At 39.5% G+C, this 26,407-nt stretch overlaps 1 protein-coding gene and 1 non-coding gene across 9 annotated transcripts in view; both read left to right on the top strand.

The window, feature by feature from the left end:
* Nucleotides 1-327: 327 nt before the first annotated feature.
* Nucleotides 328-26,407, top strand: part of LOC120528043 (zinc finger protein 345-like) — a 55,553-nt gene continuing 29,473 nt past the window's right edge. Inside the window, exons 1-3 of one of the 8 annotated variants that reach the window (XM_039752015.1) lie at nt 13,893-14,228; nt 19,465-19,831; nt 20,137-20,228. Coding sequence is in view for 5 of the 8 variants with exons in the window: in XM_039752013.1 (XP_039607947.1) it covers nt 19,612-19,831 (220 nt within the window). In the remaining 3 variants the exon portion in view is untranslated. The other 7 variants (XM_039752013.1, XM_039752018.1, XM_039752011.1 and 4 more) reach the window with 7 other exon arrangements.
* On the top strand, nt 499-570 carry trnag-ucc. The gene has a single exon. It is a non-coding gene; the product is annotated as a tRNA-Gly (tRNA).

The following is a 26,407-nucleotide window of genomic DNA, read 5'->3' on the forward strand; positions in this document are numbered from 1 at the left end:
ATGTAAAACAGGATTCGCACAACTTATTTTTGAGAAAATATTTACTTTAATAACGTGTAAGTAAACCTATAAACACGGTTTCACCTGTATAACATTCTCATTGTATCGAGTCACAAATTATTACCTACAATATAAACACGTAAAGCAAAACACTCAACGCGAAAATTAAGCCCAGCCTTTGTAACAATACGAGGAATTCCACTTGCAGAAAGAGCACGGCAATCCAGTGAAATCACACTCAGAGATTTGAACTTCCCAGAAATCAGCACGCTGTCTGAGTGAGAAAGACGCATGCGCAGTACAGCAACTTATGCGGACGGAAGAATTCTCTGAGCAGCTGGTAGTAATCTTCTGATGAAAAGGGTGAAGGACGCATTTGGCCATTTCTGATTTACAGTATTACAAATTTGTAAGTATTGATTTGTAAATATACCAAGAATACAAAATAATTCAGAGAATAATCGACAAAAAATGTTTTCTAATAAATTCTATTGTATAGCGTTGGTGGTATAGTGGTTAGCATAGCTGCCTTCCAAGCAGTTGACCCGGGTTCGATTCCCGGCCAACGCAAAAATATTTTCTTAATGTTTCCAATGTAGGTTATCTGCTGTATATACTAGCAGGAACGAATGTCAGCTAATCGAAACCCAGTATAAGGTCATGTCATTCTGAATTCTGGGTGCAAACGTGACACGCTCGCATATAATAATGCCATATTAGTGAAGCTCCAAGTTGTATCACATGTGGGCTGCAAGACAAATTAACATCTAAAGATATCTCAAAATTAACTTCTGATATATTAAAATTCACTTTACTTTTTAAGATATCTGAAACTCGCTTTGCGATATCTTAAAATACGTTCCCTTATATTTTAAGTAGGGTTGGGCAAGTTAACGCGTTATTATAGCCTTAATAATAATACAATTATTTTATCGCGCGTTAACGCAGTTTTTGTTATTATTATTATCTTGAAAGCCTCAGCCCCGCTAGCGGCCGATAGAGATCCGTGATCTTCTTTTTACAGCGCTTTTCGATACGCTTTTACCAGAAGGAAAGTTAGCTTTGTTGATTTGACCTCGATTCCCTGCGCGTGCATGAGTAGCAAAGAGCAAACAGCTTCTTAAGGATTCCCTGCGCGTGCATGAGTAGCAAAGAGCAAACAGCTTCTTAAATGCCATGTGGAGAGACACTAAATTGAACGCTCAAAGCAAAATAATCCGTGGATGACTTTTTTCGTATTATCGCTGAATCCGACTCTGATTTGTCGGCCTCCGATTTTGATGCAAGTGATCTGGAGATGTAGATCGAAAACGAATGTGAGGTACCGACATCAGCTGATCTCTCCCTAGCCGATCGTGGTGCTGAACAGATTCGTGTAGCTGATGCACCTATCGCAACTTTCGTCAGCGAGGACAGAGACATACGATGACAGGAGGTACAAACCATATTGCGTATCACACAGACAGCCAGGCAGCCTGCCCACCGTGCATTCCTGCTAACCGTCGAGCCGCCCCCCCCCGCAAAGCAGCTGCATTCGCAAACTGCAAACAGGCGCCGACAGCAGGCACAACTGGCAGCAACAGACTTTTTATCTTGATTTATGTGTGAAACCATTGCTTTGTGCACTTTTCAGAAAACTCAGTTTTTTGTAAAAAAAAAATATTAGCCTTTGCTGCTGAATAGAGACTGTTTCTGCTGCTCCCTGATAAAAGAAAATGTTTCTGCTGGTATCTGTTCAGATAAAAAATAAAACTGATTTAGAAATGTTAACTTGCTGTTGCTCGGAAGGTGCCTGTTATAATGTTGTGGTCGTGGCTTTGGACTCTGAGGGTTGTTTTTCTGCCACAAACTAGATAAAACGTTAATGCCTTAGCAGTGGCAAATACCCATGCCCGAGGAGAGGGGGATGCAGCCGGTACATCGCTCCGGGGTCTATGATGCTCAATGGGGCCCATGAAGCCCAACGCTTTCCATAATTTTTATTATAATTTGAACATTTATTTATTTAATTCATTTATTTTTTATTGTATATATATTTTTTTAATTTTGCAAGTTTGTTTAGTTTCAAAATTAAAAACTTAGTACTTAGCAGCAGTCAACAGTTTATGACGTAACATACATTCATGAAGGCCGCCATGGGAGTGAAGTCACGTGGTATACAAGTGTATTCCCCGCTCGATGGGAAGTGACGAGCAGGAGGGGATTCCGGGAGCAGTCAGAAAAAAGTCATCAGCCGGCAAACAAGTACGTCACGTAGTCGCCGATTCATCAGGGCCCACACACCTTTTTTGCACTGGGGCCCGGATTTTCTCTTGGCCTCCCTGCAGATACCTTTGGTTTTATATTTGATTTGATTACATTAATGCTGAAGTTGAGATTGTCCCTCTTCTTTATGCTGCCTCCCCAGTACACCACCGCTTAGAAGAGGGCACTTGCCACAACCATCTGGTAGAACATCTGCAGCATCTTATTGCAGATGTTGAAGGACGCCAACCTTCTAAGGAAGTATAGTCAGCTCTGACCTTTCTTACATAGAGCATCAGTATTGGCAGTCCAGTCCAATTTATCATACCATTTATAGGTCTGCACCCTCTGCACACAGTCACCTCTGATGATCACTTTAGTAAGATATCTTAAGATGAACAGGAAGTGATATCTCAAAATGGTTTTGAAATATCTTGAAATGCATTTCAGATGTCTGAAAATGTACAGCGTATCATTTCATGACAGGGATGTACGGTCAGGGTTGGCATCACCTGTCATAATGAAAAGTAAAAAAAAAACTAATAATGACAACATAACATACAATGTCTCCACTGGTCTGTGCTATAAATTTGTTTTCTGTATGATTCCAATAATTGTGATCATTTTTATAGTCAAAATTGCTGAATTGGCGCATTTCCTGTTCAAATGCATGGGGAGAATCGTGAGGTGCGGCAGCGACAAGCCTCACCTCACCTCGGACTGCGCTCTTCTCACACACTGGGTTGATACCTGCAATTGCCATGTGCCTGCTGCTGTCTCTATGTATATCGCCAATATAAGGTTTGCAGACACGTTTATTATACACACTGACTCTCCACAATCAGGCTAATGTCTTTAAACAATGTTTGTGACATATTCAGCCTTGCTGATCAGACATAAAACCGCAGTGAAAAGGCACAAAGTGAAGCAGACAGTACCGTGCCACCTTGAAGGGGGCGCATGTGAGCCAAACAGGTGCTCGTTGCTGCTGTTCTATGCAGACGCCACATAAATTAGCGATATCAGAAAGTTAAGTTCATTGAAGCGGTCTGTTTATTTATTTATTTTTTTGTTCCGACTGACTTCCAAAATAGAAGGTTAAGATTTTTAAAATTAAAGGAAAATAAGTAGGGACTTTTACAAGAAATTGACGTAGATTTTCATGGAGAAGGATAGGCGCTTGGACTTCATTTAGAAGACAATCTTATACTTAAATCTTATACTTATATTTAAAACCTAAATTCTGACCTTATATAAAATATTCTTTTGTTTTTCTTATTATCCTTTTGTTGATCAGTTTCTATTAAAATTGATTAATCAGTCTCTATTAAAATTGATTAAAGCATCAGAATAAAAAGTTTTTTAAAAAAAAAAAAACTAAATATTTCAATTAAGGTCAAAATTGAAATCCATTTTGTTTTTCATTCAATACTTTTTGTAGTTAATGAGTATGAATTGTAGAATTCCAAGGGGAAATTTAGAGCACAAGGAGGGTGTAGAGCAAATGTGCTCTCTCCCACCGCTATAAATGTAATGTTCTTTCTTAGCCAAATACTGTATGTATATATATATATATATATATATATATATATATATATATATATATATATATATATATATATATATCCAGTATATTGTCGGAGATGCCTGGGGTGGAGAACCGGCCAGGATGCCCAGGGGGACCGGAAGAGGTCTTATGTCCACCTTAGACCACGTAGGGGTGACCACCCTGGTTCCTTTGGGGACCATGGGTACAGAGCTTTGAAGCTCTACCCTTTAGGGGCCCATGGTCACTGCCAGGGGGCGTCCCTGTGCCTAGAGAGCCCTGGACCTCTGCACTTCCGCCACACCCGGAAGTGCTGGGGGGAAGAGGATCGGGGACACCCGGAGTGCTTCTGGATACACAGCCGGTGCTTCCGCCACACAGGGGCGTGTCAGCGGAAGGTCACTGGAGGACACCTGGAGCACATCCGGATGCATATAAAAGGGGCCACCTCCCTTCATATGATGGCTGGATTCGGGAGGAGAAGACAAGGTCTTGGAGGAGAGGCAAGGAGGCAGCCTGAAGAGAGTGAAGGCATTGGACTGAGTGGCCAGGACTTTGGGGACTTTTGGGGTTTGAGCACTCATTTGTAAATATGGACTTTGTTAATAAACGTGTGTGGGGTGAGTTTAATGTGTCTGCCTGTCTGTGTCCGGGTCATACTCCACAATATATATATATATATATATATATATATACATAAATTTAGATACAAGTGGTACCTTAGTATACGTCCTTAATCAGTTCCAGGTCCTTGGACTTATACCAAACAGGACGTATACCAAATGAGTTATTCCTATAAGAAATAAAGGGAAAATAATTAATCCATTCCCATGAAAATAAATCCTATTTTTATTGGCATATTATACATTGATGGGGTTGTATAAAATAACTTAAACACTGCTTAATACTAAAATACATAAATACAAAAGCAATTAGATGAAATAAATGAAATTTTAACCTCACTTTACTTTTTAATAACGTCTTTGTTTTTTTTACAATCATAGATACCGTAGTTCTCAGCATACGGTATGAAACAGCCAAGTCCTGGATACACATGCCGCCTTCATACTTTTCAACAATCAATTCAAATTTACGCGAAAAAACACAAAATCACGTGAAACTTCACAGAGAGTTATAGCACGGGTTGTTCACTCAATTCTAGCAACTGGCATACTGACGCTCGTGGGCAGTCGTGGCTTTGTCTCGAGAGAGGTAACAAGGGTAGCACATGGTGTTCTAGCACGTGAGTCGTATACCACGCAAACTTTTTTGCGCCCAAACAGGATGTATACCAAGTTGGATTTATTCCAATGTGGACGTATACCGAGGTACTACTGTATATAGAAATTTCTCACAAACCTTAGAAAGATTTTCTTCACACGGAGAACCACAGATACATGGAATAAGTGACCAAGTACAGTGAAAGACAGAATGACTATAGGTCCTTCAAAACTAGGTTTGATATTATTTTTGGAAAACTAAAGGGATAGGACTGGCGAGCGTTGGTCTGAATAACCTGTTCTAACCTAGATTATTCTAATGTTATAAAATAAAGGTGCCAGTCATTGGGCTTAATCCTCCTTTGGTGTACATCTTGGCCTTTCCATCTTGGTGCTCATCATAGTATTATTCTTGATGTTGTCGCAAAGTGGCAACAATTATGTGCAGTTTATCATAATATCCAACCTTATTATGTTTTCCTCCTGCTTCTCACAGTACTTTCAATATTATTATCATCATCTTTGTGGTGAAGCCTTTGCATTGGTATCAGAAAACCAGAAAACGCTATTATAAGTGCCAATTTGCGACTCAGGGTTCCATACAATCATGTCATCATTCACTCTAAAATGTGGCCTCCTACACCTTTCAGGAGCTGGGAGTAGGCTCTTTGTAACCACGTCTCATGTCCTACTCTGAAGTAGGACAAATTCTTATTCTAGTCAGACTTTTAGTGTAATTCCAATTACCAATTTTGACACGCTTGAAACAAATGGGTACAGAATAGGGTCTCTAGCAGTATTATTTATATCCGCTAAGAATCAATGTTTCAAACTATGTTTTACCAGAATTTCCCCCCTGCTGGCTTCACTCCCTCACACAGCCCAAAAAATTTACAGTTTAGATTAATTGGCAATTCCAAATTGGCCCCATGTCTGGTGTGAGATGAGCTCTTTCATGACTTTGCTCCAAGTGCTGTAATGACAGGCTCTGGCCCCCACAACCTTGAATTGGATTGAATGAAAAGAAGAAAGGAAACATTTTTCCACATACGACCTACTTGTTTCATGTCAACATGAAGATTGTGATGTCACTTCACCCTTGTGCTTGATCATAGATGAATCTCATTCAGTTATCTCTTAACACTTCAGTGAATGACTTCTCCAAGTAGAGCCCAGATCACGGTTGTCTTTTATTTCAGGTTGGGATTCTGTTCTAAGAGTCTCTTCAAATAATGTTCTCTGACTCTCATGCCCTGATGTTAAACTGGAAACAGATGCAGTGTAACAAGTCTCTTGTTTAATAGGGACACATTTAGAGGAACAGACCTCTTACTTAAGTGAAAGAACTTCATAGTCACAAAATTCTATTTAACCAAGGTCACAGCTGGGTTTCAAATGTCTCCTCTTTAATATGAACATTTCCTACTAGAGTTTTCTTCTTCACCTTTGATACATCTGTGCCTCATGGCCTTGTCTAGTAGACAAACAGACTTCCCTGTATCCTGCCTGTCCTCTGTAAAACAGTCGGTGTGCTCTATGCTGACATAGTCTTTCTCTTCACTTGAACTGTCCTCTGAAGATCTCTGCAGAACTGCAACCGACCCTCTGTTAAGGGTTGATATTTCATTTGCAAGGACAAAGGCAAATGGTTTTCACCTAGCCATGGAGCTACATATAAACTAAGATTCTTGTGGTTTGCTTTAATGTTTCATTTTGTATTGTTTGTTAACTTAGTTACTTCCTGACAAATATTCTTTGCTTTGTACTCCAGTAAATACAAGTTATTCCCAACTGTCCTTCATTCACTCAGAATACGAAACCAATGTAAGAAGAACTTCAAGTTAGAGAAGCTTTTATCTGTGGCACCTCTACATGATAACCACCTTTTTCTACGTATGGCATTAAATAATTTAGTTTGTAAATAACATTTTTCATCCTACAAACAATTGCACTCCAAATTTAGCTTCCCATCAACACAATTGTTCCACTATCTCCAAATGATAAACCTTGCTAAATGAAATCTGCCCTATTTTCCTCAACTCCCACCTAATTCTATTTCAGAAGAAATATTGATGAGTCTTGAGGACACAGACTGCACCTCCATAATATATAAAAACATTTTAAAGTCCCTCCCTTTCAAAGGATCCCAGAGTACAGTGGGAAAAGGATCTCTCACTCAACATCTCAGAAAAGGAGTAGAAAGCAGCAATGCAAAGAATTCACTCGCGCTCCATATGCGCAAAGCGTACAATCATCCATCCATCCATTATCCAATCCTCTATATCCTAACTACAGGGTCACAGAGATCTTCTGGAGCCAATCCCAGCCAGTGCAGGGCGCAAGGCAGGAAACAAACCCCAGGGAGGGCACCAGCCTACCACAGGGCACACACACCAAGCACACACTAGGGACAATTTAGAATCACCAATCCACCTAACCTGCATGTCTTTGGACTGTGGGAGGAAACCCACGCAGACACGGGGAGAACATGCAAACTCCACACATGGAGGACCTGGGAAGTGAACCCTGGTCTCCTAACTGTGAGGCAGCAGCATTACCACTGTGCCACGTACAATCATTCAACTCAAAATTATATATCGAGCACATCTGTCTCATTAAAATTGCTCAAAACGTTTCCAGGGCAAGATCCAATGTTGCGATCAAGTTCCAGCCTCACAGGGCCACATGTTTTGGGCCTGCACCAAATTAATTTCATTCTGGACAAACATTTTTAAATGCCTGTCAGACAGCCTTGGTGTCCCAATCCCTCCTAATCCACTAACATCTGTATTCGGTGTACTTCCAGAGGGGCTTAAAGTGGAGAAGGACAAACAAACTGTAATTGGCTTCACGTCACTATTGGCACATAGACTTATTTTGCTCATCTGGAATTATCCTTGCCCACCTATTCTAAGTCAATTGGGTAACTGATGTTATATATTATTTGAAACTGGAAAAAATCAAATTCTCACTTGGAGGATCTGTGCAAAACTTTTTCAAAACCTGGCAGGATCTCATCATCAATAACATTTCAGAATAAGCATTTAAATTGGAGAGAAGGACTGTTTTCCCTTTTTACTACTCTCAAAGTTTTACTCTGGCTGTTGGCCTTCCTTTCCTTCTCATGGGTGAGAGTTAAACTGAATTTAGCTTTGTTAAGTTTGACTTGTATTGAAAGTTAAGCTTTTAATTAATTCAATAAAGTTTTTTAAAAAAAATGGTTTCCTGACAAAAACTCAAACTCACTTTACTGATTTTTTTGCATGCTGTTTTATTGCTATATGATTGAGAGACATGGACACAATCCAGCAACCTGAGACAAAGATTGAACTCCTTTGGTATTGTGTGTGTCTCTTCGGAGAATCCTTGGGTACCGCTGGTTTGGCGTCTCCCACAGGCACGTAGCCCTTCGCAAGCACCCGAGCAAGTTCACCTGAGGAAAAGCCGGCAGCTGACCAGTAGAAATAACCGGCAGTGAGAAATTAAAGTCGATCGCTCAGCGGGTGGTGGAAACTTAAAGTGACGGTGATTCAGCTGAACACGGAAAGCGCCGAAGCACCTATAAAAACGGCAAAGATGACTTCAACACTTAATGTAAGTTCTATCTGCTCTCTGCCCATCAAGGTCACGTTTATATGTTGTGTGTCCTGCAGTATGTACAGCTCAGGTTTTCCGGCCGACAGTGCAGATAGCTTCACCTGCCAAAAATGTTTAGTTAATTTAGAGTTGGTCGGGAAAATACGCGAATTGGAGGACCGCGTTAGGAATCTGATAGCGATTAGGCAAACCGAAAATTGGATCGACTCGGTTTGTTTAGACAATTCGCTACATCTGATTCGCTTCAGTCTCTCCAGGTCCCACTGTAGTCAGTGCGGCCGAAATCAGCAGCACCAATTCAGCCACAGGGCGAGTGGGTAACAGTAAGACAGGGGTCTAAGAATCCAAAATTTAGTCCCCCAGCACCCAGGTCACCAATTCGGACCCAGAACAGGTTCTCAGCTCTCCGCAGCGCGCCTGTGGAAACTGAGAATAATAAAGTGCTCATAATTGGCGATTCCATAGTGCGGAATGTTAGAATTCCAAACTATGTTAAACCAGCAGTTAATGTTAAGTGCCTTGCAGGGGCAAAGATTTCTGGCATAGAGGCCGCATTGGACCGTGTTTCCGGTACCTTATTGCTGCATGTCGGCACTAATGATATTTATTTACAGCAATCTGAGGTATTAAAGCGAACTTCATCTCTCTATGCACCAAAGCTAAAACAAAATGTCGGAATTTAATTGTATCTGGTCCCTTACCAAGATTATATAGAGGGATGTGATTTATAGCAGATTGCATTCCTTTCACTGCTGGCTAGAAACCTGGTGTGCAAATAAAAGCATAGCATTTGTGAACAATTGGGATGATTTTTGGGAAAGGCCTGGATTTTTCAGAAGAGATGGTCTTCATCCTAACTGGAGTGGATCTTATGTATTATCCCAAAATATGGCAGCAAAACTGCCTGGTTGACTGATTAGAGCACCATCCAGGCCGCAGTCATGTGATCTTAAATCACAGGCTGTTCTTTATCCCACCTGTTATTTTCCTGAAGCTGTTACCCATAATCCCTGTTGTGGGGCATCCAGTAAATTTAGTCTTGATACAAACCATAAATTAATTGATAACCAAAAATAAGGTGTATAATTAGACCAAGGGATAAAACCAGACACTCCACCAGGGGCATCTGTAATAGAAATTTAATTCAAATTAAAACAAAAATATATCAGCAGTTCAGAAAGAACCATGCAGTTTTAAATGCTGTTTATTGAACATTCGCTCTCTTGGCACTAAAGCTGTTTTGGTAAATGATATCATATTAAGTACAAAATCTGATCTGTGTCTTCTTACTGAAACCTGGCTTAGTAAATGTGACACTGTTCCCTAGCTGAGGCGTCACCAGATGGATACTCGTTCCTTCATAAGTCTAGAGATTCTGGTCGAGGAGGAGGCCTTGGAATAATTCATTGTAACAAAATGCAAATCACTCCTAAAAATTTAGGCAACTTTACATCCTTTGAGGCATTCATTTTAAATATTAAAACAGATTCCAACACAATTATAGTGCTAGTCTACAGACCACCAGGGCCATATTCATTGTTCATGACTGAATTTAGCAACCTTCTGTCTGATTTGGCTATAAATTATGATCACGTAGTTCTGATGGGGATTTTAATGTACACATTGATGTGGAAACTGACACTTTTAGCAAATGTTTTACTTATTTGTTAAATTCAGTAGGATTTTGTCAGATTGTCAAAGGTCCAACTCATAATCATAACCATACATTAGATTTAATTATAACTTACAAAGTTGAAATTCAAAATTTAAATATTACTCCATTAAATGTAGTTATTTCCGATCACTTCTTAATTACATTTGATTTAGTTCTGCCCATGCCAGCACTCGCAGATTAAAACAAAGACAGTGCGACATCTAGATTGTAATTCTGCTTCAAAATTTATAGATACCTTGAGTAAGTCGAGTGTAATTGTGGAAAACCATTTAGATCAGTTAAAATCAAATGTAAACGTGGAAAACAATTTAGATCAGCTAATATCACATTATAATGTGACCTTGAGAGATGCTCTGGACACAGTGGCTCCCCTAAAAGCAAAAGTGATCAAAGCACATAGAAACTCTCCCTGGTTTAATGAAAATACTCGAGCTCTTAAATTAGAGTGTCGAAAACTGGAGCGCAGATGGAGAACAACAAAGCTACATGTCTTTCAAATTGCATGGACAGAGAGTGCTAATAAATATAAAAAAGCCCTCTTTAAAGCTCGCTCACAATACTATTCTACATTAATAGATAGCAATAATAAAAATCCTAGGGTACTTTTAGAGCAGTGGCTAAATTAACAAATGGGAATTCAGATCAACAGTGCAAAATACCAACAGATATTAGCAGTACAGACTTTATGAACTTCTTCAATGAGAAAATTAAAAATATAAGATCCCAGATCTCAGCATCACAGTACAAACCAAATACTAGCTTAGCAGACCCTGCCACATTGCATTCAGCACTTTAATAATTTTAATCCTGTAACTCACCAGGAAGTCTTAACTTTAATTACTAAAATGAAGCCCACTACTTGTTCCCTAGATCCAGTGCCAACAAAACTAGTAAAAGTGCAATGGATGTTCTTGCAGCCTATTCTAACATTATCAATAGTTCATTACTGCATGGCACGTACCTGATGCACTAAAAGTGTCAGTCATTAAACCTTTACTTAAAAAGTCAGACCTAGACCCACACATACTAAATAACTATAGGCCTATTTCAAATTTACCATTTCTCTCTAAAATACTAGAAAAGTAGTCGCCAGTCAGCTTCAGTCACACCTTACGCATTACAATTTATTTGAGAAATTCCAGTCTGGCTTTCGACTGGTCATAGTACAGAAACGGCACTAACACGGGTTGTAAATGACATTCTGATATCCTCTGATGAAGGAAATTCCACTGTAATTATGTTGTTGGACTTAAGTGCAGCATTTGACACCATTGACCATCCTATTTTACTGCACAGGCTAGAAAACGATGTTGGGCTTACAGGCCCGTGCTCGCTTGGTTCAGTTCTTATTTATCAAATCGATTCCAGTATGTACAGAAATGTGCTGACAGTACTCCATCATTATACACAGAAGTTCAATATGGTGTCCGCAGGGCTCAGTACTGGGACCTTTACTGTTTTCACTTTACATGCTTCCACTGGGATCTCTCATTAGGAAACATAATGTTAATTTTCACTGTATGCAGATGACACCCAGTTATACCTTTCATTTAAATCAAATGAAGTTTCTCCGATGTTGTCTTTAATTAGTTGTGTTAGTGAATTAAAGGAATGGATGAATGAGAACTACTTGTCTTTAAATACAGATAAAACAGAGATGTTAATTGTTGGAGGGAATGACGCTGATCACAGCAATATTTTGTCGTCATTTAACTCAGTTGGAATCCCAATTAATTTTACTGAATCAGCCCGCAATCTAGGAGTTATCTTTGACTCTAGCATGTCATTTAAAGCACATATTACAAAGTCGTCCAAAACATGTTTTTCCATCTTAAAAATGTTAGGAAATTAAGGCGCTTTCTAAATAAACAGGATTGTGAGAAATTAATTCATGCATTTATCTCTAGTAGGATTGACTACTGCAATGCGGTGTTCACTGGCTGTTCAAACTGTTCTCTATACAGCCTCCAGTTAATCCAAAATGCGCTGCAAGAATTATTACAAGAACAAGAAAATATGAACACATAACCCCAGTTCTTAAATCTTTACACTGGCTCCCAGTTAAGTTTAGGGCAGATTTCAAAATCCTCCTTTTAACATATAAAGCATTAAATGGCCAAGGTCCGCTTACTTGTCTGAACTTATCATGACTTACAAACCTGAGCGCACATTAAGATCTCAAGATGCCGGTCTGCTTAGGATTCCAAGGATTAATAAAATAACAGTGGGAGGTCGAGCTTTTAGTTACAGGGCCCCTAAACTGTGGAATGGTCTTCCTGCTTCCATAAGAGATGCCCTTCGTCTCAGCCTTTAAATCCCGGCTGAAGACTCACTACTTCAGTTTAGCATATCCTGACTAGAGCTGCTGATTAACTGTACATACTGCATCTCTGTTGTTAGTCATTAGCACTATAACATAAGTAACATGATAATTATATTTGAATACTAACCCTCACCTATTCTGTTTCTTTCTCGGTACCCAAATGTGGCATTGGTGCCACGCCCACCTGCCAAGTTGTTTGCCTGCCTATGGTAAAGTCATCCCTGATGGAGGATCACAGGAATCATGGGAAAGAGGGTCCTTTCATCGAGCAACGTTTCAGCCGTGGCATGGCCAAATGGGGAGGCAGCTAGATGGATGAGGTCTCCAGGACTCTAAAAATATCCAAACCTAATTATGTCATATCATCTACTGTTAAACCGTACTTCTAAAATTTTATTATTATGCTGTCTTAAGGAATTGTTCTGTTCTGTGTATTGTATTGTATTGACCCCTACTTTTGACACCCACTGCACGCCCAACCTACCTGGAAAGGGGTCTCTCTTTGAACTGCCTTTCCCAAGGTTTCTTCCATTTTCCCTACAAGGTTTTTTGGGAGTTTTTCCTTGTCTTCTCAGAGAGTCAAGGCTGGGTATTGTCAAGAGGCAGGGCCTGTTAAAGCCCAATGCGGCACTTCCTGTGTGATTTTGGGCTATACAAAAATAAACTGTATTGTATTGTGTCAGTCGGTTGCTCGTGGAGTCCCGGATGTGCCACATTACCTGCATTGTGACGGAGAGTCAGTTGCACCAGGGCCATGTGGCGCGATTCCCAGAGGGTGATCCGGATCGCAAGATCCTCATTGTTGAGGACCCGAGTGGCTGGACCAGGCCAAGGGGATGCCCACGTAACACCTAGCTGTGGCAGATAGAGGGCCATTTCTGAAGAGTGGGACTGGAATGTGTGTCTGCCTGGGGTTTCCCAAACAGGATCCAAGGCTGTTTCGTCATGTGGTGGGCGCGGCAACGTGCTGTAAATATTAAAAAGAAAAAGTTAATAAATACAATTAAAAGAATGAATTATTATCAGTCTAACACATATACTGTAAATAACTGCTCGATATAGGAATAAAATATTAGCATAAGCGTTTTTAATATTTGGGCTAATTAAAAAGAAAAAAAAAACAAAACTAGGTAACGACAGCTTAATTAAGTTAGGAAGTCCAATGAAAAGCAGAAACCGGTTGTGACAAAAAGTAGTGGCATAGCAATCCATCAAAACTGAAACTACAGAACTATACTAGACTTCATAAATTACATACATTTGTAACGGGATTTGGGTGAGGGGTTTGCAAGCACGGTTGGTGTCCGGCCGGACAAAGTTTCTTAGTACATGTTTGATTAAAATCCATCCCTGCAACGGTGTAAATTATTCAGAATAATAAGGATTCATATGGATGGTGGCTGACAGGAGCCGATTGAGTTTATTTCTGATATATTTTTATGTCATGTCTTGTTTAGTAAAAAAAAAATAAAATAAAATCTCTTCCTAATTTGAGGGAAGGTAGACGTGTTTTGCGGCGAACACTTTGACAGCACCACATGCTCGGCGGAAGTGGCCCCTCCGTTCCGTAACGTCCTGCGAAAAATCTGACAAACGGAGAAGAGATTGCTTTAGGAAAAATGTGTGAGTTTCTCATCTCTTTTGATTTTAAGACGCGATGCGATGCTTTTGAAGCTGAAGATATTTTGACTAAAAAATTAACTCGAAAGCTTGAATCAGTCATCCAAAATATCTGAGTGCAGGGGAGAGGGATTTACATACAAGATTTTTAAACGAGCACTGCATAGAAAGGTAAAACTGCGGCTCTGGAGCCGAAGATGGAAATGGAAGTGAAAATGAGAGTAAGAGACTGGAAATGTGAAAGTCAAGGTGCGTTTAAACTGCGTTCGAGAGAGCAGGCGCATGTGACCTGGAGTCTAAATGAACGCTAGCAGCTTTTAATCATCGTGTATTGGGTAAAACTTTGCATAATGCGCTGTCGCGTAGCAATATCAGCTGAGACACTTCATTTTTCGTTATATTCTATGTAGCTGAAAACGATGGTTCCTGCTAATAACTGATATTACATAAAAGCCCTTCTAACTGGATTCGAGGAAAACAGCTCGTACGGCCATGACATACTGCTCGCGAAGACGATGTTTGGAAGGCCTGGATAAAACGATGTGCCCGATACCATCTGGCGACAGCCACATTGGTTTCTTCAGGTAGGGGCGGCCGCGGTTGTAACAGTCTGTAGAGTAGTCCGACAAAGGGGCGGTGCTATGCAGATAGAACTGGAGGTGCGTTTGTCATTGGACAGGGTGTGTTAATGCTTTGCGCGCTTCTTCCTGCCAATGAACAAGCTGCGGGATTTTCATGTCTAAAGTGATTAAGTGTAGATATTTAGTAAGCAGGTATATGCTGTTAAATATGAAGCTGCCAATAAACGCGAATATTGACGTTTCATCCTAATAACCTAATGTAAATTTCCCATTGGGATTAATAAAGTATCTATCTATCTATCTATCTATCTATCTATCTATCTATCTATCTATCTATCTAATAACTGGAAGGTTAAACACTGTTTTATATTAGTACACATTTACTATACGTTACATAAATGATAGAAATAAAGTCCACATTATGTTTGATTATCAATAATGTGCCTGAGAGTGGTTAAGCAACGGATTATAATCAGAATTTCCTTTTGCACAGCGCCATACCAAACACAAAACACCGTCGAACACTTGTAAGGTTGCATTGCGAAATTGTTTTATTTTCATTTGATTTTTCATTTCCACCTGTTTTATGAATTGAGCTTATATACAGTGCATCCGGAAAGTATTCACAGCACATCACTTTCTCCACATTTTGTTATGTTACAGCCTTATTCCAAAATGGATTAAATTCATTTTTTTCCTCAGAATTCTACACATAAACACCCCATAATGACAACGTGGAAAAAGTTTACTTGAGGTTTTTGCAAATTTATTAAAAATAAAAAAAATGGAGAAATCACATGTACATAAGTATTCACGGCCTTTGCTCAATACTTTGTCGATGCACCTTTGGCAGCAATTCCAGCCTCAAGTCTTTTTGAACATGATGCCACAAGCTTGGCACACCTATCCTTGGCCAGTTTCGTCCATTCCTCTTTGCAGCACCTCTCAAGCTCCATCAGGTTGGATGGGAAGCGTCGGTGCACAGCCATTTTAAGATCTCTCCAGAGATGTTTAATCGGATTCAAGTCTGGGCTCTGGCTGGGCCACTCAAGGACATTAACAGAGTTGTCCTGAAGCCACTCCTTTGATATCTTGGCTGTGTGCTTAGGGTCGTTGTCCTGCTGAAAGATGAACCGTCGCCCCAGTCTGAGGTCAAAAGCGCTCTGGAGCAGGTTTTCATCCAGGATGTCTTTGTACATTGCTGCAGTCATCTTTCCATTTATCTTGACTAGTCTCCCAGTTCCTGCCGCTGAAAAACATCCCCACAGCATGATGCTTGCCACCACCATGTTTCACTGTAGGGATGGTATTGGCCTGATGATGAGCGGTGCCTGGTTTCCTCCAAACGTGACGCCTGGCATTCACACCAAAGAGTTCAATCTTTGTCTCATCAGACTAGAGAATTTTGTTTCTCATGGTCTGAGAGTCCTTCAGGTGCCTTTTGGCAAACTCCAGGCGGGCTGCCATGTGCCTTTTACTAAAGAGTGGCTTCCGTCTGGCCACTCTACCATACAGGCCTGATTGGTGGATTGCTGCAGAGATGGTTGTCCTTCTGGAAGGTTCTCCTCTCTCCACAGAGAACCTCTGGAGGTCTGACAGAGCGACCATCAGGTTCTTGGTCACCTCCCTGACTAAGGCCCTTCTCCCCTGATCACTCAGTTTAGATGGCCGGCCAGCTCTAGGAAGAGTCCTGGTGGTTTCGAACTTCTTCCACTTAAGGATGATGGAGGCCACTGTGCTCTTTGGGACCTTCAGAGCAGCAGGAATTTTTCTGTAACCTTCTCCAGATTTGTGTCTCGAGACAATCCTGTCTCGGAGGTCTACAGACAATTCCTTTGACTTCATGCTTGGTTTGTGCTCTGACATGAACTGTCAACTGTGGGACCTTATATAGACAGGTGTGTGCCTTTCCAAATCATGTCACATCAACTGAATTTACCACAGGTGGACTCCAATGAAGCTGCAGAAACATCTCAAGGATGATCAGGGGAAACAGGATGCACCTGAGCTCAATTTGGAGCTTCATGGCAAAGGCTATGAATACTTATGTACATGTGTTTTCTCCATTTTTTTATTTCTAATAAATTTGCAAAAATCTCAAGTAAACTTTTTTCATGTTGTCATTATGGGGTGTTGTGTGTAGAATTCTGAGGAAAAAAATGAATTTAATCCATTTTGGAATAAGGCTGTAACATAAGAAAATGTGGAAAAAGTGATGAAGCGCTGTGAATACTTTCCGGATGCACTGTAGGTAATGGGCACAACCCACACCTCCACTGCATTCTGGGCTGCCTACTTTGGCCCCATTTTTGACATTGTTGGATAAAACAAATTACTACATGTATTGTGATACTGAAAATATTGTTATAGTGAGAAACCTTTACCAGGTTCACTCCAGAATTTTTCTAGCAGAGAATATGCACTATTTATAAAATATGAAAAAATGAAAAATATTTATTTACTAGCAACTTGGCGCGCGCTACGCTGCGCGTTGGATGACCACAGTTGAAGGACTCCCTGTTTAAACGCGGCTGCCAGTCGTGAACTGGGTCCTTTATCGCACCACATTTATGTCTGTGAGTGGTGAGTGTCAGTTTGAGAGCGTTCACTGGGAGTTTCTTGCGAGACCGCACGTTTCTGTATATTACAGTTGTTTTGCAATCTTAAGGACCTGTCGTCGGGTGTCTCATTGGCACGCTTTTGCCTCTTTCTTTGGCGATCACGGCGTAATGTGTCCTCTCTCTCTGTAGGAGTGTGTATATTATGGTTGTTTTGCAATCGTAGGGACCTCTCGTCGGGTGTCTCATTGGCACGCTTTTGCCTCTTTCTTTCGCTGTCACGGTGTAATCTGTCTTCTCTCTCTGTAGGGGTTTCAGTTGCCTTTCGTTGTGCGGCAGAGACGCGTAGTTGAGCTAGTCTGTGTGAAAGCTGAGTGTCCGTTTCTTGCGAGCGACTGTCACGCCTTTGCCTCTTTGCTTCGTGATCACTCTGTGATGTGTCCTCTCTCGCAGCAGCAGGTTTAGTTGCGTTTCATTTCGACATTGTTCCGTAAGGTCTCCTCCGTACAAGTGCACATGGGTAGCTGAAGACGGAAAGGCATAGTGAAACACACAAATTGGTGACCAGGGGAACCATCCGACTCAGATTCGGGGCTCGAAATAGTCAAGTGCACGTTATTTATAATTTTTTTTTTTTTGTTATGAACTTCCCCAAAAGAGTTGATCCCTGTAAATAGTTAATAGTATATGAACAATATAATCTGTTGTAGTACGGGTGTTAATTAGCGTCACACCTCATAACCGGCATACACCACGTGTTTGGCTGTAACGCCAGAAGCACAGTGGACGCTGTAAGGGTAGGTTGTAGTTTCTGTTTCTTTCATGATTTTTTTATTTTATTTTATTTATTATTTAGGCAGGGGGAGAAGACGTTAATGTGATGGTCTGTCTTTTTCTTTACTTTTGTTTTGAAAAGATTTTCGGGAACAGGAACAATAAAAGCAAAGGGGAAAGAAGGGAGGGGGGTAAGCAGGAATTCTGAGAGGGGACGGACTGGGGCTTTTCTACGGGGCGGCTATACAGCCAAAAGGAACGCGGACCCGGGCACGGACACCGCGCTGGGCTTTTATTATATAGATGCCCTCACACAGATTTTTGTTGCTCATTTAACAAAGTCTTCTAGACTCTTAATGGAGTACAGGTTTTGTTGACCAGTTACTAAAATTTCTGTCTTCATAGACCCAGCTAAAAAAATATGGCCTCCATTTGACTAGTCTAGATATGAATCATGCATAAAATAATAGGACTTCTCATTTTCTGTCTCAGGGAACTTTCTTACATTTACTGCTTGATCATGTGCTTTATCAACCCCTATAAATCTAAATCTTTTTGTTTTTCTTTCTACTAGGGGGCTTTGCCCCCTCCTCACTTCGCTCGCCAACGATCTTCATTATGCCAATTATGACAGTCTTGGTGATTGCATTCCTAAAGATGCATCTGAGACACAAAAAAACTCAGGAGATTCTCAACTGCTGCTGGAACCAAGAAACAGGAAAGGGCAGCTGCTCAGCAATGGCAGGGGTTTATTTTTAGGTAGTGAGTTGTTTTGCGGAGAAAAAAAAGTAACGTGCGTGGTGGTGTGTTTTGAAGTGTCTTCATGTGGAAAATATGCAGGATGTCACATTTAAAAAAAAAAAACCAAAAGTTCTGTGCTCCTCAGAGGTGATGTGAATGAGAGGTATCAATGGAATTCATTAGGCAGCTGTGAAAAATAATACCCGGAAAAACAAGAGTGTGAATATGACTTTAGGGATTATATATCTTGTTTTCCATCTTTAAAGGTGTAATACCCTCCAAAAGACTTATATCTTGGTGAGTTTTGTGTTTCGCGATTGCAAAATTGCCTGTGAAATTAATTTTAGTGTCAGTTTGTCAAAACATTTTGCGAATAGAAACATATCTGTTTCTCTCTATCATTACTTGCCATATTGTTTAATTAAAAACTTAAGAAATTTACATTTTATTTTTGTTTTATTTGTCATTTTTGAAGGCTACCTACTGGTAACATTACACATTTTATGCTTAAAGACTGAACCTAATTTTTTCCCCTGAGAACAAAAGTTCATTTGTCTAAGTATTTGCTCTGGTTTACTTATATAGGACCACCAGTAGCCTCCTTTGATGTGAAGAAGAGAAGAACTGGGCTTAATCTCAGCCCCTTGAAAACTGAAGACATTTTTGAGCCAGTTTCTGTTAACACCAAGCACAATGAACCTCAAGAGGGGTTTGTTGTAGCTTCTCACCGGAATGCATAGCAGGAAATTGACATCATTAAAGAAGAGGAAGAATTGTGTAATATTAAAGAGCAGATCTCAGAGGCTGGAAGTTTGTTTCACTGTTAATAAACAGATGCTTGCTATGGAGTGTTTATCTGTAGATACATTTGACCTCAATAAAGTTAATGAACCCTCTCTGGTAGATATACAGTGCAAGACATTAACAATTAAGGAGGAGCGTAGACCTGGAGGTGAGTATGAACTTTAAATAAGGGATTAGTCAGTTAATCTGTTTGCTTTTTTTTTTAGGTTTACTTAAAGTTTTAGTTACTAGATTATTATACGAGTACAGCTGTTATGTTTTAGCTAGTGTGTGTCACAGGCTGAAATATGTTTTCCCTGTCTTTGGTCATTTCTGGTAGTTTGGGATTATTACTTTACATGTCTTTTTTCACTTTGTAATTTTTGCATTTAATAATTTTCTTTAAATATTATTTAGTATTGATGTATTGTGTTTATGCATTTCTTTGTTATATCCCTTGTTTTCTGGGAATAGAAACTGAGGAGGCCTTTGCAGGAGCAGAAAAGCTACCATTTGAGTTTTATAGCCAGGCTGCCCGGGGTGAGGCCTGCTCCTAAAGCTCAGTTGTAAGTTTATATCATAAAGTGGTTTGTGGACTCATGATTTGCGCTCCATTGTTCAACTTCAGTTGTGCAATTTACTTTCTTACTTGCATATCTCTCATACAGTATACTAATGACAGTAATGTAGAAAAAACAATTAATGAATAAAACACAAATGGTAAATACAATATCAAACATTACAACACTAGATAATAGAAAAAAAGTTGAGTTTTTTTGCAAAAATATTTATACTTTATAAATATATTTTTTTTTGTGCAGAGCTGTTTGAGGTCTATTCAGTTAAATTTGTTTTTATATGATCTTCATAGAGCGCAGGCTCAGACCACTGTAACAAGTTTACCGCTGTCCGACACATTTATAAAATGTATGCTCATAAAAATACACAGTAAAAGAGCAATTACCAATTGTTCAATATTAACAGATTGTGAAAATATACGTTAGTCAAGATTTTTGTCACATGCTGTCTCTCCATAACAAAAATATACACCCTGTTAAAATCATAATATCCGCAGCTTAACATAATGTGCTATGTCACATTCAGATACCCTACCAATATAACCACATTTTGGGCATTCATAAAAATACACTAGTAATTATCTATCTATCTATCTATCTATCTATCTATCTATCTATCTATCTATCTATCTATCTATCTATCTATCTATCTATCTATCTATCTATCTAATTTGAATATTGGCTATGTGTATGTTACTTATGTGTTTATAATATTTAGGTGTCTGTAAATTGTTCTATGTACTTGTGTAAATCAGATGCAGTGAATATAGCTGCATCAGGCACACTTTCAGGTGTGCAAACACAAGTTTCTCAAATTGAGCCTCTGAAGAAAGCTGGCAAACATTTACAGTAAATGTAATTGAACTAACTTCCAGTTGGGGGAAGAACATGTATTCCAGTGAGTGTGCCATTCGAGATGTGCAAAACAGTTACGATTCACACTCATGTTTGCTTCAGCAACATCTGGTCAGTTGATATACTTGCATGTTACTGTCAAAAGGCCATGCACTGTGGGAAGGGAGGAGAGATTTTACTCAAATAATCATCTTTTTTACCTTCTGCAGTGGTGGTGATCACTTAAATAATATGTTAATTTACTTTCCTTTGTTGTAGGAGGCAGTTTTCGGCCATTAGACTTACATCAAGGAAACTGAATCACACTCATTTTAAGAAGCGGAACAATACAAATCATTGATAAACACATATTATAGAAATATGATACCTGTACATATACACTACTGGTCAAAAGTTTTAGAAGTCAGTTTTTCCAGTTTTTCTTCAAATGTAACCAGTTGAAATGCAATGAATGACCTAAAATGGTGAAAAGGTAGGCAGTAAACTGCCAGACATTTAAATTTAAAGTTTAGGTTAGTAAAAGCTGAAAAAAGTAAATTTCAGAATATTACAAACGGGCCATCTTCAGAGAAAACTAATAGGTTCCAACCTACATATGTTCTGCAGCAATTAAAATAAATATAGCTTTGCAAGTTAAAGCAACCAATTTATACAGGTGTCCCAACTTCTTTTGATTAAATAAAAACCCTCTTCTGTCTTAAAGCAGAGTTGGAACAGATTGTGTTATTACACCCTCTGAAGTACTATTTGGACAATATTCCAGTGACAATGGCAAGAAAATGGCAATTAACAAAAGAAATGAGACAGAGCATTATTACCCCTAGAAGCATAAGCCCTTCATTTAGAGAAATTGTAAAAAAATAAATAAATCTAAGTGTCAGTGAGTATGGTGTCCTACAAAATCCATAGGCCATTGGAAATTGGAAGAAATTGAGTCTGCTATATCTCTTCCTATCAAAGTCACAACTCAATCGGAAGACAAGTTTCTGAGGGTCACCAGCTTGCGTGATCACAGGAGCCTCACAGCAGGACAGCTTCAAGCAGAGCTTAACAGTGCAGATCAAAAAAAGCAAGTGTCCCTATGGCACACCATGTGAACGCAGGAGGGGAAGGTAAAAGGTATCTCTCACAATTGCTTTCCCAGGCAATGTATACAAAGCTATGGCAGTGTGCTTTCAAGTAAGGAACTGGTAGTTGGTAGCTACCTAGCAGTCTGAAAATGGTCTTGTGCAATTAAAAAGTATTTTAACTGTTGATGTTGAAATTCTTAGATGCTACTCTAGAGGTTTTCAATACAATCTCTCAGAAATATCTGACACAGGTACAGTGGGGCAAAAAAGTATTTAGTCAGCCACCAATTGTGCAAGTTCTCCCACTTAAAAAGATGTAATTTTCATCATAGGTACACCTCAACTATGAGAGACAAAATGAGAATAAAAAAAATCCAGAAAATCACATTGTCTGATTTTTGAAGAATATATTTGCAAATTATGGTGGAAAAAAAGTATTTGGTCAATAACAAAAGTTCATCTCAATACTTTGTTATATACCCTTTGTTGGCAATGACAGAGGTCAAACAGTTTCTGTAAGTCTACACAAGGTTTTCACACGCTGTTGCTGGTATTTTGGCCCATTCCTCCATGCAGATCTCCTCTAGAGCAGTGATGTTTTGGGGCTGTTGCTGGGCAACACGGACTTTCAACTCCCTCCAAAGATTTTCTACGGGGTTGAGATCTGGAGACTGGCTAGGCCACTTCAGGACCTTGAAATACTACTTACGAAGCCACTCCTTCGTTACCCGGGCGGTGTGTTTGGGATCATTGTCATGCTGAAAGACCCAGCCACGTTTCATCTTCAGTGCCCTTGCTGATGGAAGGAGATTTTCACTCAAAATCTGATGATACATGGCCCCAATCATTCTTTCCTTTACACGGATCAGTCATCCTGGTCCCTTTGCAGAAAAACAGCCCCAAAGCATGATGTTTCCACCCCCATGCTTTACAGTAGGTATGGTGTTCTTTGGGTGCAACTTAGCATTCTTTCTCCTCCAAACACGACGAGTAGAGTTTTTACCAAAAAGTTCTATTTTGGTTTCATCTGACCATATGACATTCTCCCAATCCTCTTCTGGATCATCCAAATGCTCTCTAGCAAACTTCAGACGGGCCTGCACATGTACTGGCTTAAGCAGGGGACACATCTGGCACTGCAGGATTTGAGTCCCTGGTGGCGTAGTGGGTTACTGATGGTCGCCTTTGTTACTTTGGTCCCAGCTCTCTGCAGGTCATTCACTAGGTCCCCCCGTGTGGTTCTGGGATTTTTTGCTCACCGTTCTTGTGATCATTTTGACCCCACAGGGTGAGATCTTGCGTGGAGCCCCAGATCGAGGGAGATTATCAGAAGTCTTGTATGTCTTCCATTTTCTAATAATTGTTCCCACAGTTGATTTCTTCACACCAAGCTGCTTACCTATTGCAGATTCAGTCTTTCCAGCCTGGTGCAGGTCTACAATTTTGTTTCTGGTGTCCTTTGACAGCTCTTTGGTCTTGGCCATAGTGGAGTTTGGAGTGTGACTGTTTGAGGTTGTGGACAGGTGTCTTTTATATTGATGATGAGTTCAAACAGGTGCCATTAATACAGGTAACGAGTGGAGGACAGAGGAGCCTCTTACAGAAGAAGTTACACGTCTGTGAGAGCCAGAATTCGTGCTTGTTTGTAGGTGACCAAATACTTATTTTCCACCATAATTTGAAAATAAATTCTTTAAAAATCAGACAATGTGATTTAATGGATTTTTTTTTTCTCATTTTGTCTCCCATAGTTGAGGTATACCTATGATGAAAATTAAAGGCCTCTCTCATCTTTTTAAGTGGGAGAACTTGCACAATTGGTGGCTGACTAAATACTTTTTTGCCCCGCTGTACATATGGATTACAGATAGTGACGAGTGAAACAGGCAGGTTTCAGTTTATATACAGTTTCATGAAATTGGGACTAAAATTCATTTTGCAAGCAATTTCACAAAGGAAGATTTATTATTATTATTTTTTTTTAGGAATTTAAAAGTTTGTTTAAACAAACAACTGGAAAACAGGGAGTACTGCATCTGAAAGTGTACGTTTGGTATATTTCAAGTCAAAGTTATTTCTTTACAGACATTGTATATATGCATTTGCCATGCAAAATTGTGTTCTAAAGTTAAATAATATTTTGCCTGCACTGGTGCTTACATTGGAGGCTTTGGGTTAGAAAGGAAAAGCTTAAATACTTACTAAATAAATCTATTTTTTCAAGCCAAAACAGTTGTCAAGTATTGACCAATTCTTACAATTACACTCTGATTGTAAAATAGTTTTATCCATGTCATTTCTGAACAAAACCATATTATGAGATTCAGCCATTTTTAAAGAACACCAGCTGTGTGCCATAGCTCTGCACTAAGTCTTCCTGAGTGCACACCTTTCATCCTCCCCAAGGTGGTTTCCATTCAAAGACCAAATTACAGTAAATGTTTTGTCCCACATGGTTGGTTTTGTTTTGATTTACTTCTGCATTTATGTGAGAACTCACACAAGTGAATAGAAAGTAATCCTTAACATAGAAATAGTTCCTGGAGTATGCTCTAAAATAATAATTTCCAAATCTCTTTGGTTGTCACAGCCGTGTCGGAAACATGGAAGGAGTGGGTCAATTACTGACAACTTTCTTGGCTTGAAAAATTAACATATTTGGTAAATTTTTGAGTTTTTCCTCCTTGTTCTATACAGTACTCTCAATTGTAAAGCAACAGTGCGGGAAAGATATTTCTTTAAATTTATAGAAAACATTTACCTTTAGGATATAATTTTGCATAGCAAATGCATATATATATCACATTTGTGAAGAATTGAATTTCACTTGAAAAGTACCAAACTTACCCTTTAATGGCTTGTTCACTCTTCCATGTTTTCTTTTAGTTCTTTCTGCAGCCTTATAATACATGTAAACTAAGCCACACCAATACAATCAACTCCGTGTGTGCCTCTGTCTCACATTGCGGCGGAGAAGTACGGTATTTTTTTTTATGTAACGTGCTGTATTTTTTCCACACATAGATACACCAAAATACACCTTGAGCAACTTCACTCTGTTTTCTCCACATGAAAACTCACTAAAGAGAAAAATTGCCACTCCCTACCCTTATCTAACAATGGCCTTATCCTTGCTGAGGATATGCACATTTCTGGTGATTTTTGCTTCACTAGATATCTTTTTCAAATATTTAAGGACTGACATATGCATGCAGAATTAATGCATGACGATGGTTCCTTTCATCTTGTGTGAATAGTACGAATTTCACAGGAAATGAAACACTATTTATTTCACAGATTTTTTTCTTTCTGACACAAAACACTGACCTTCACTGTGAATTTGATTTCGCTCCTCACAATGTAGTTCACATTGAAAGGGTCATTTCTTCCAGGCCTATCATGTAAGTAATTGTGCTATTGTCTTTGGATGCTGTTAACTGTATCAGTTAGTTAAGATTTGGGAAGTATCAGAAAATGGGCAATATTAATCAGTTCTCTGAATATGTTGTCCATTCTGTTTGTGTCACTCTTATAAGCAACATAATTTGTGATATACATGAAATTGATAGGGCAGCACGGTGGCGCAGTGGTAGGTGCTGCTGCCTCGCAGTTAAGAGGTCCGGGTTCGCTTCCCGTGTCCTCCCTGCGTGGAGTTTGCATGTTCTCCCCGTGTCTGCGTGGGTTTCCTCTGGCCGCTCCGGTTTCCTCCCACAGTCCAAAGACATGCCGGTTAGGTGGATTGGTGATTCTAAATTGGCCCTAGTGTGTGCTGGGTGTGTCCTGTGGTGGGTTGGCACCCTGCCCGGGATTGGTTCCTGCCTTGTGCCCTGTGTTGGCTGGGATTGGCTCCAGCAGACCCCCGTGACCCTGTGTTTGGATTCAGCGGGTTAGAAAATGGATGGATGGATGAAATTGATAGAAACTCATTAAAGGCCTTTTTTTGGATGAAACAAATCTTATGTAATAACAGTTTTTATCGAAAAACAAAGTCATTACCTAAATTATTGTATCACTAAAAGTCAGTTATTTAATGTATTTTCATGTTACTGTTCATAAAATGCTCATTGAGTTAATGGAAACTTAGTCCTTGAAGTATTTTATAAAGAGAAGCAAAAATTAATTTTTAGTGTTTTGAATTTCTGAGCTATTGAGTTCTTAGAAATAGTCAGAGTAATCTCTATATATACTGCGTATATATATATATATGTATATTATATTTTATATATATGTATATTATATTAT

Source organism: Polypterus senegalus, chromosome 4 (assembly GCF_016835505.1).
Source record: "Polypterus senegalus isolate Bchr_013 chromosome 4, ASM1683550v1, whole genome shotgun sequence".
In the NCBI taxonomy this organism is placed as follows: domain Eukaryota; kingdom Metazoa; phylum Chordata; class Cladistia; order Polypteriformes; family Polypteridae; genus Polypterus; species Polypterus senegalus.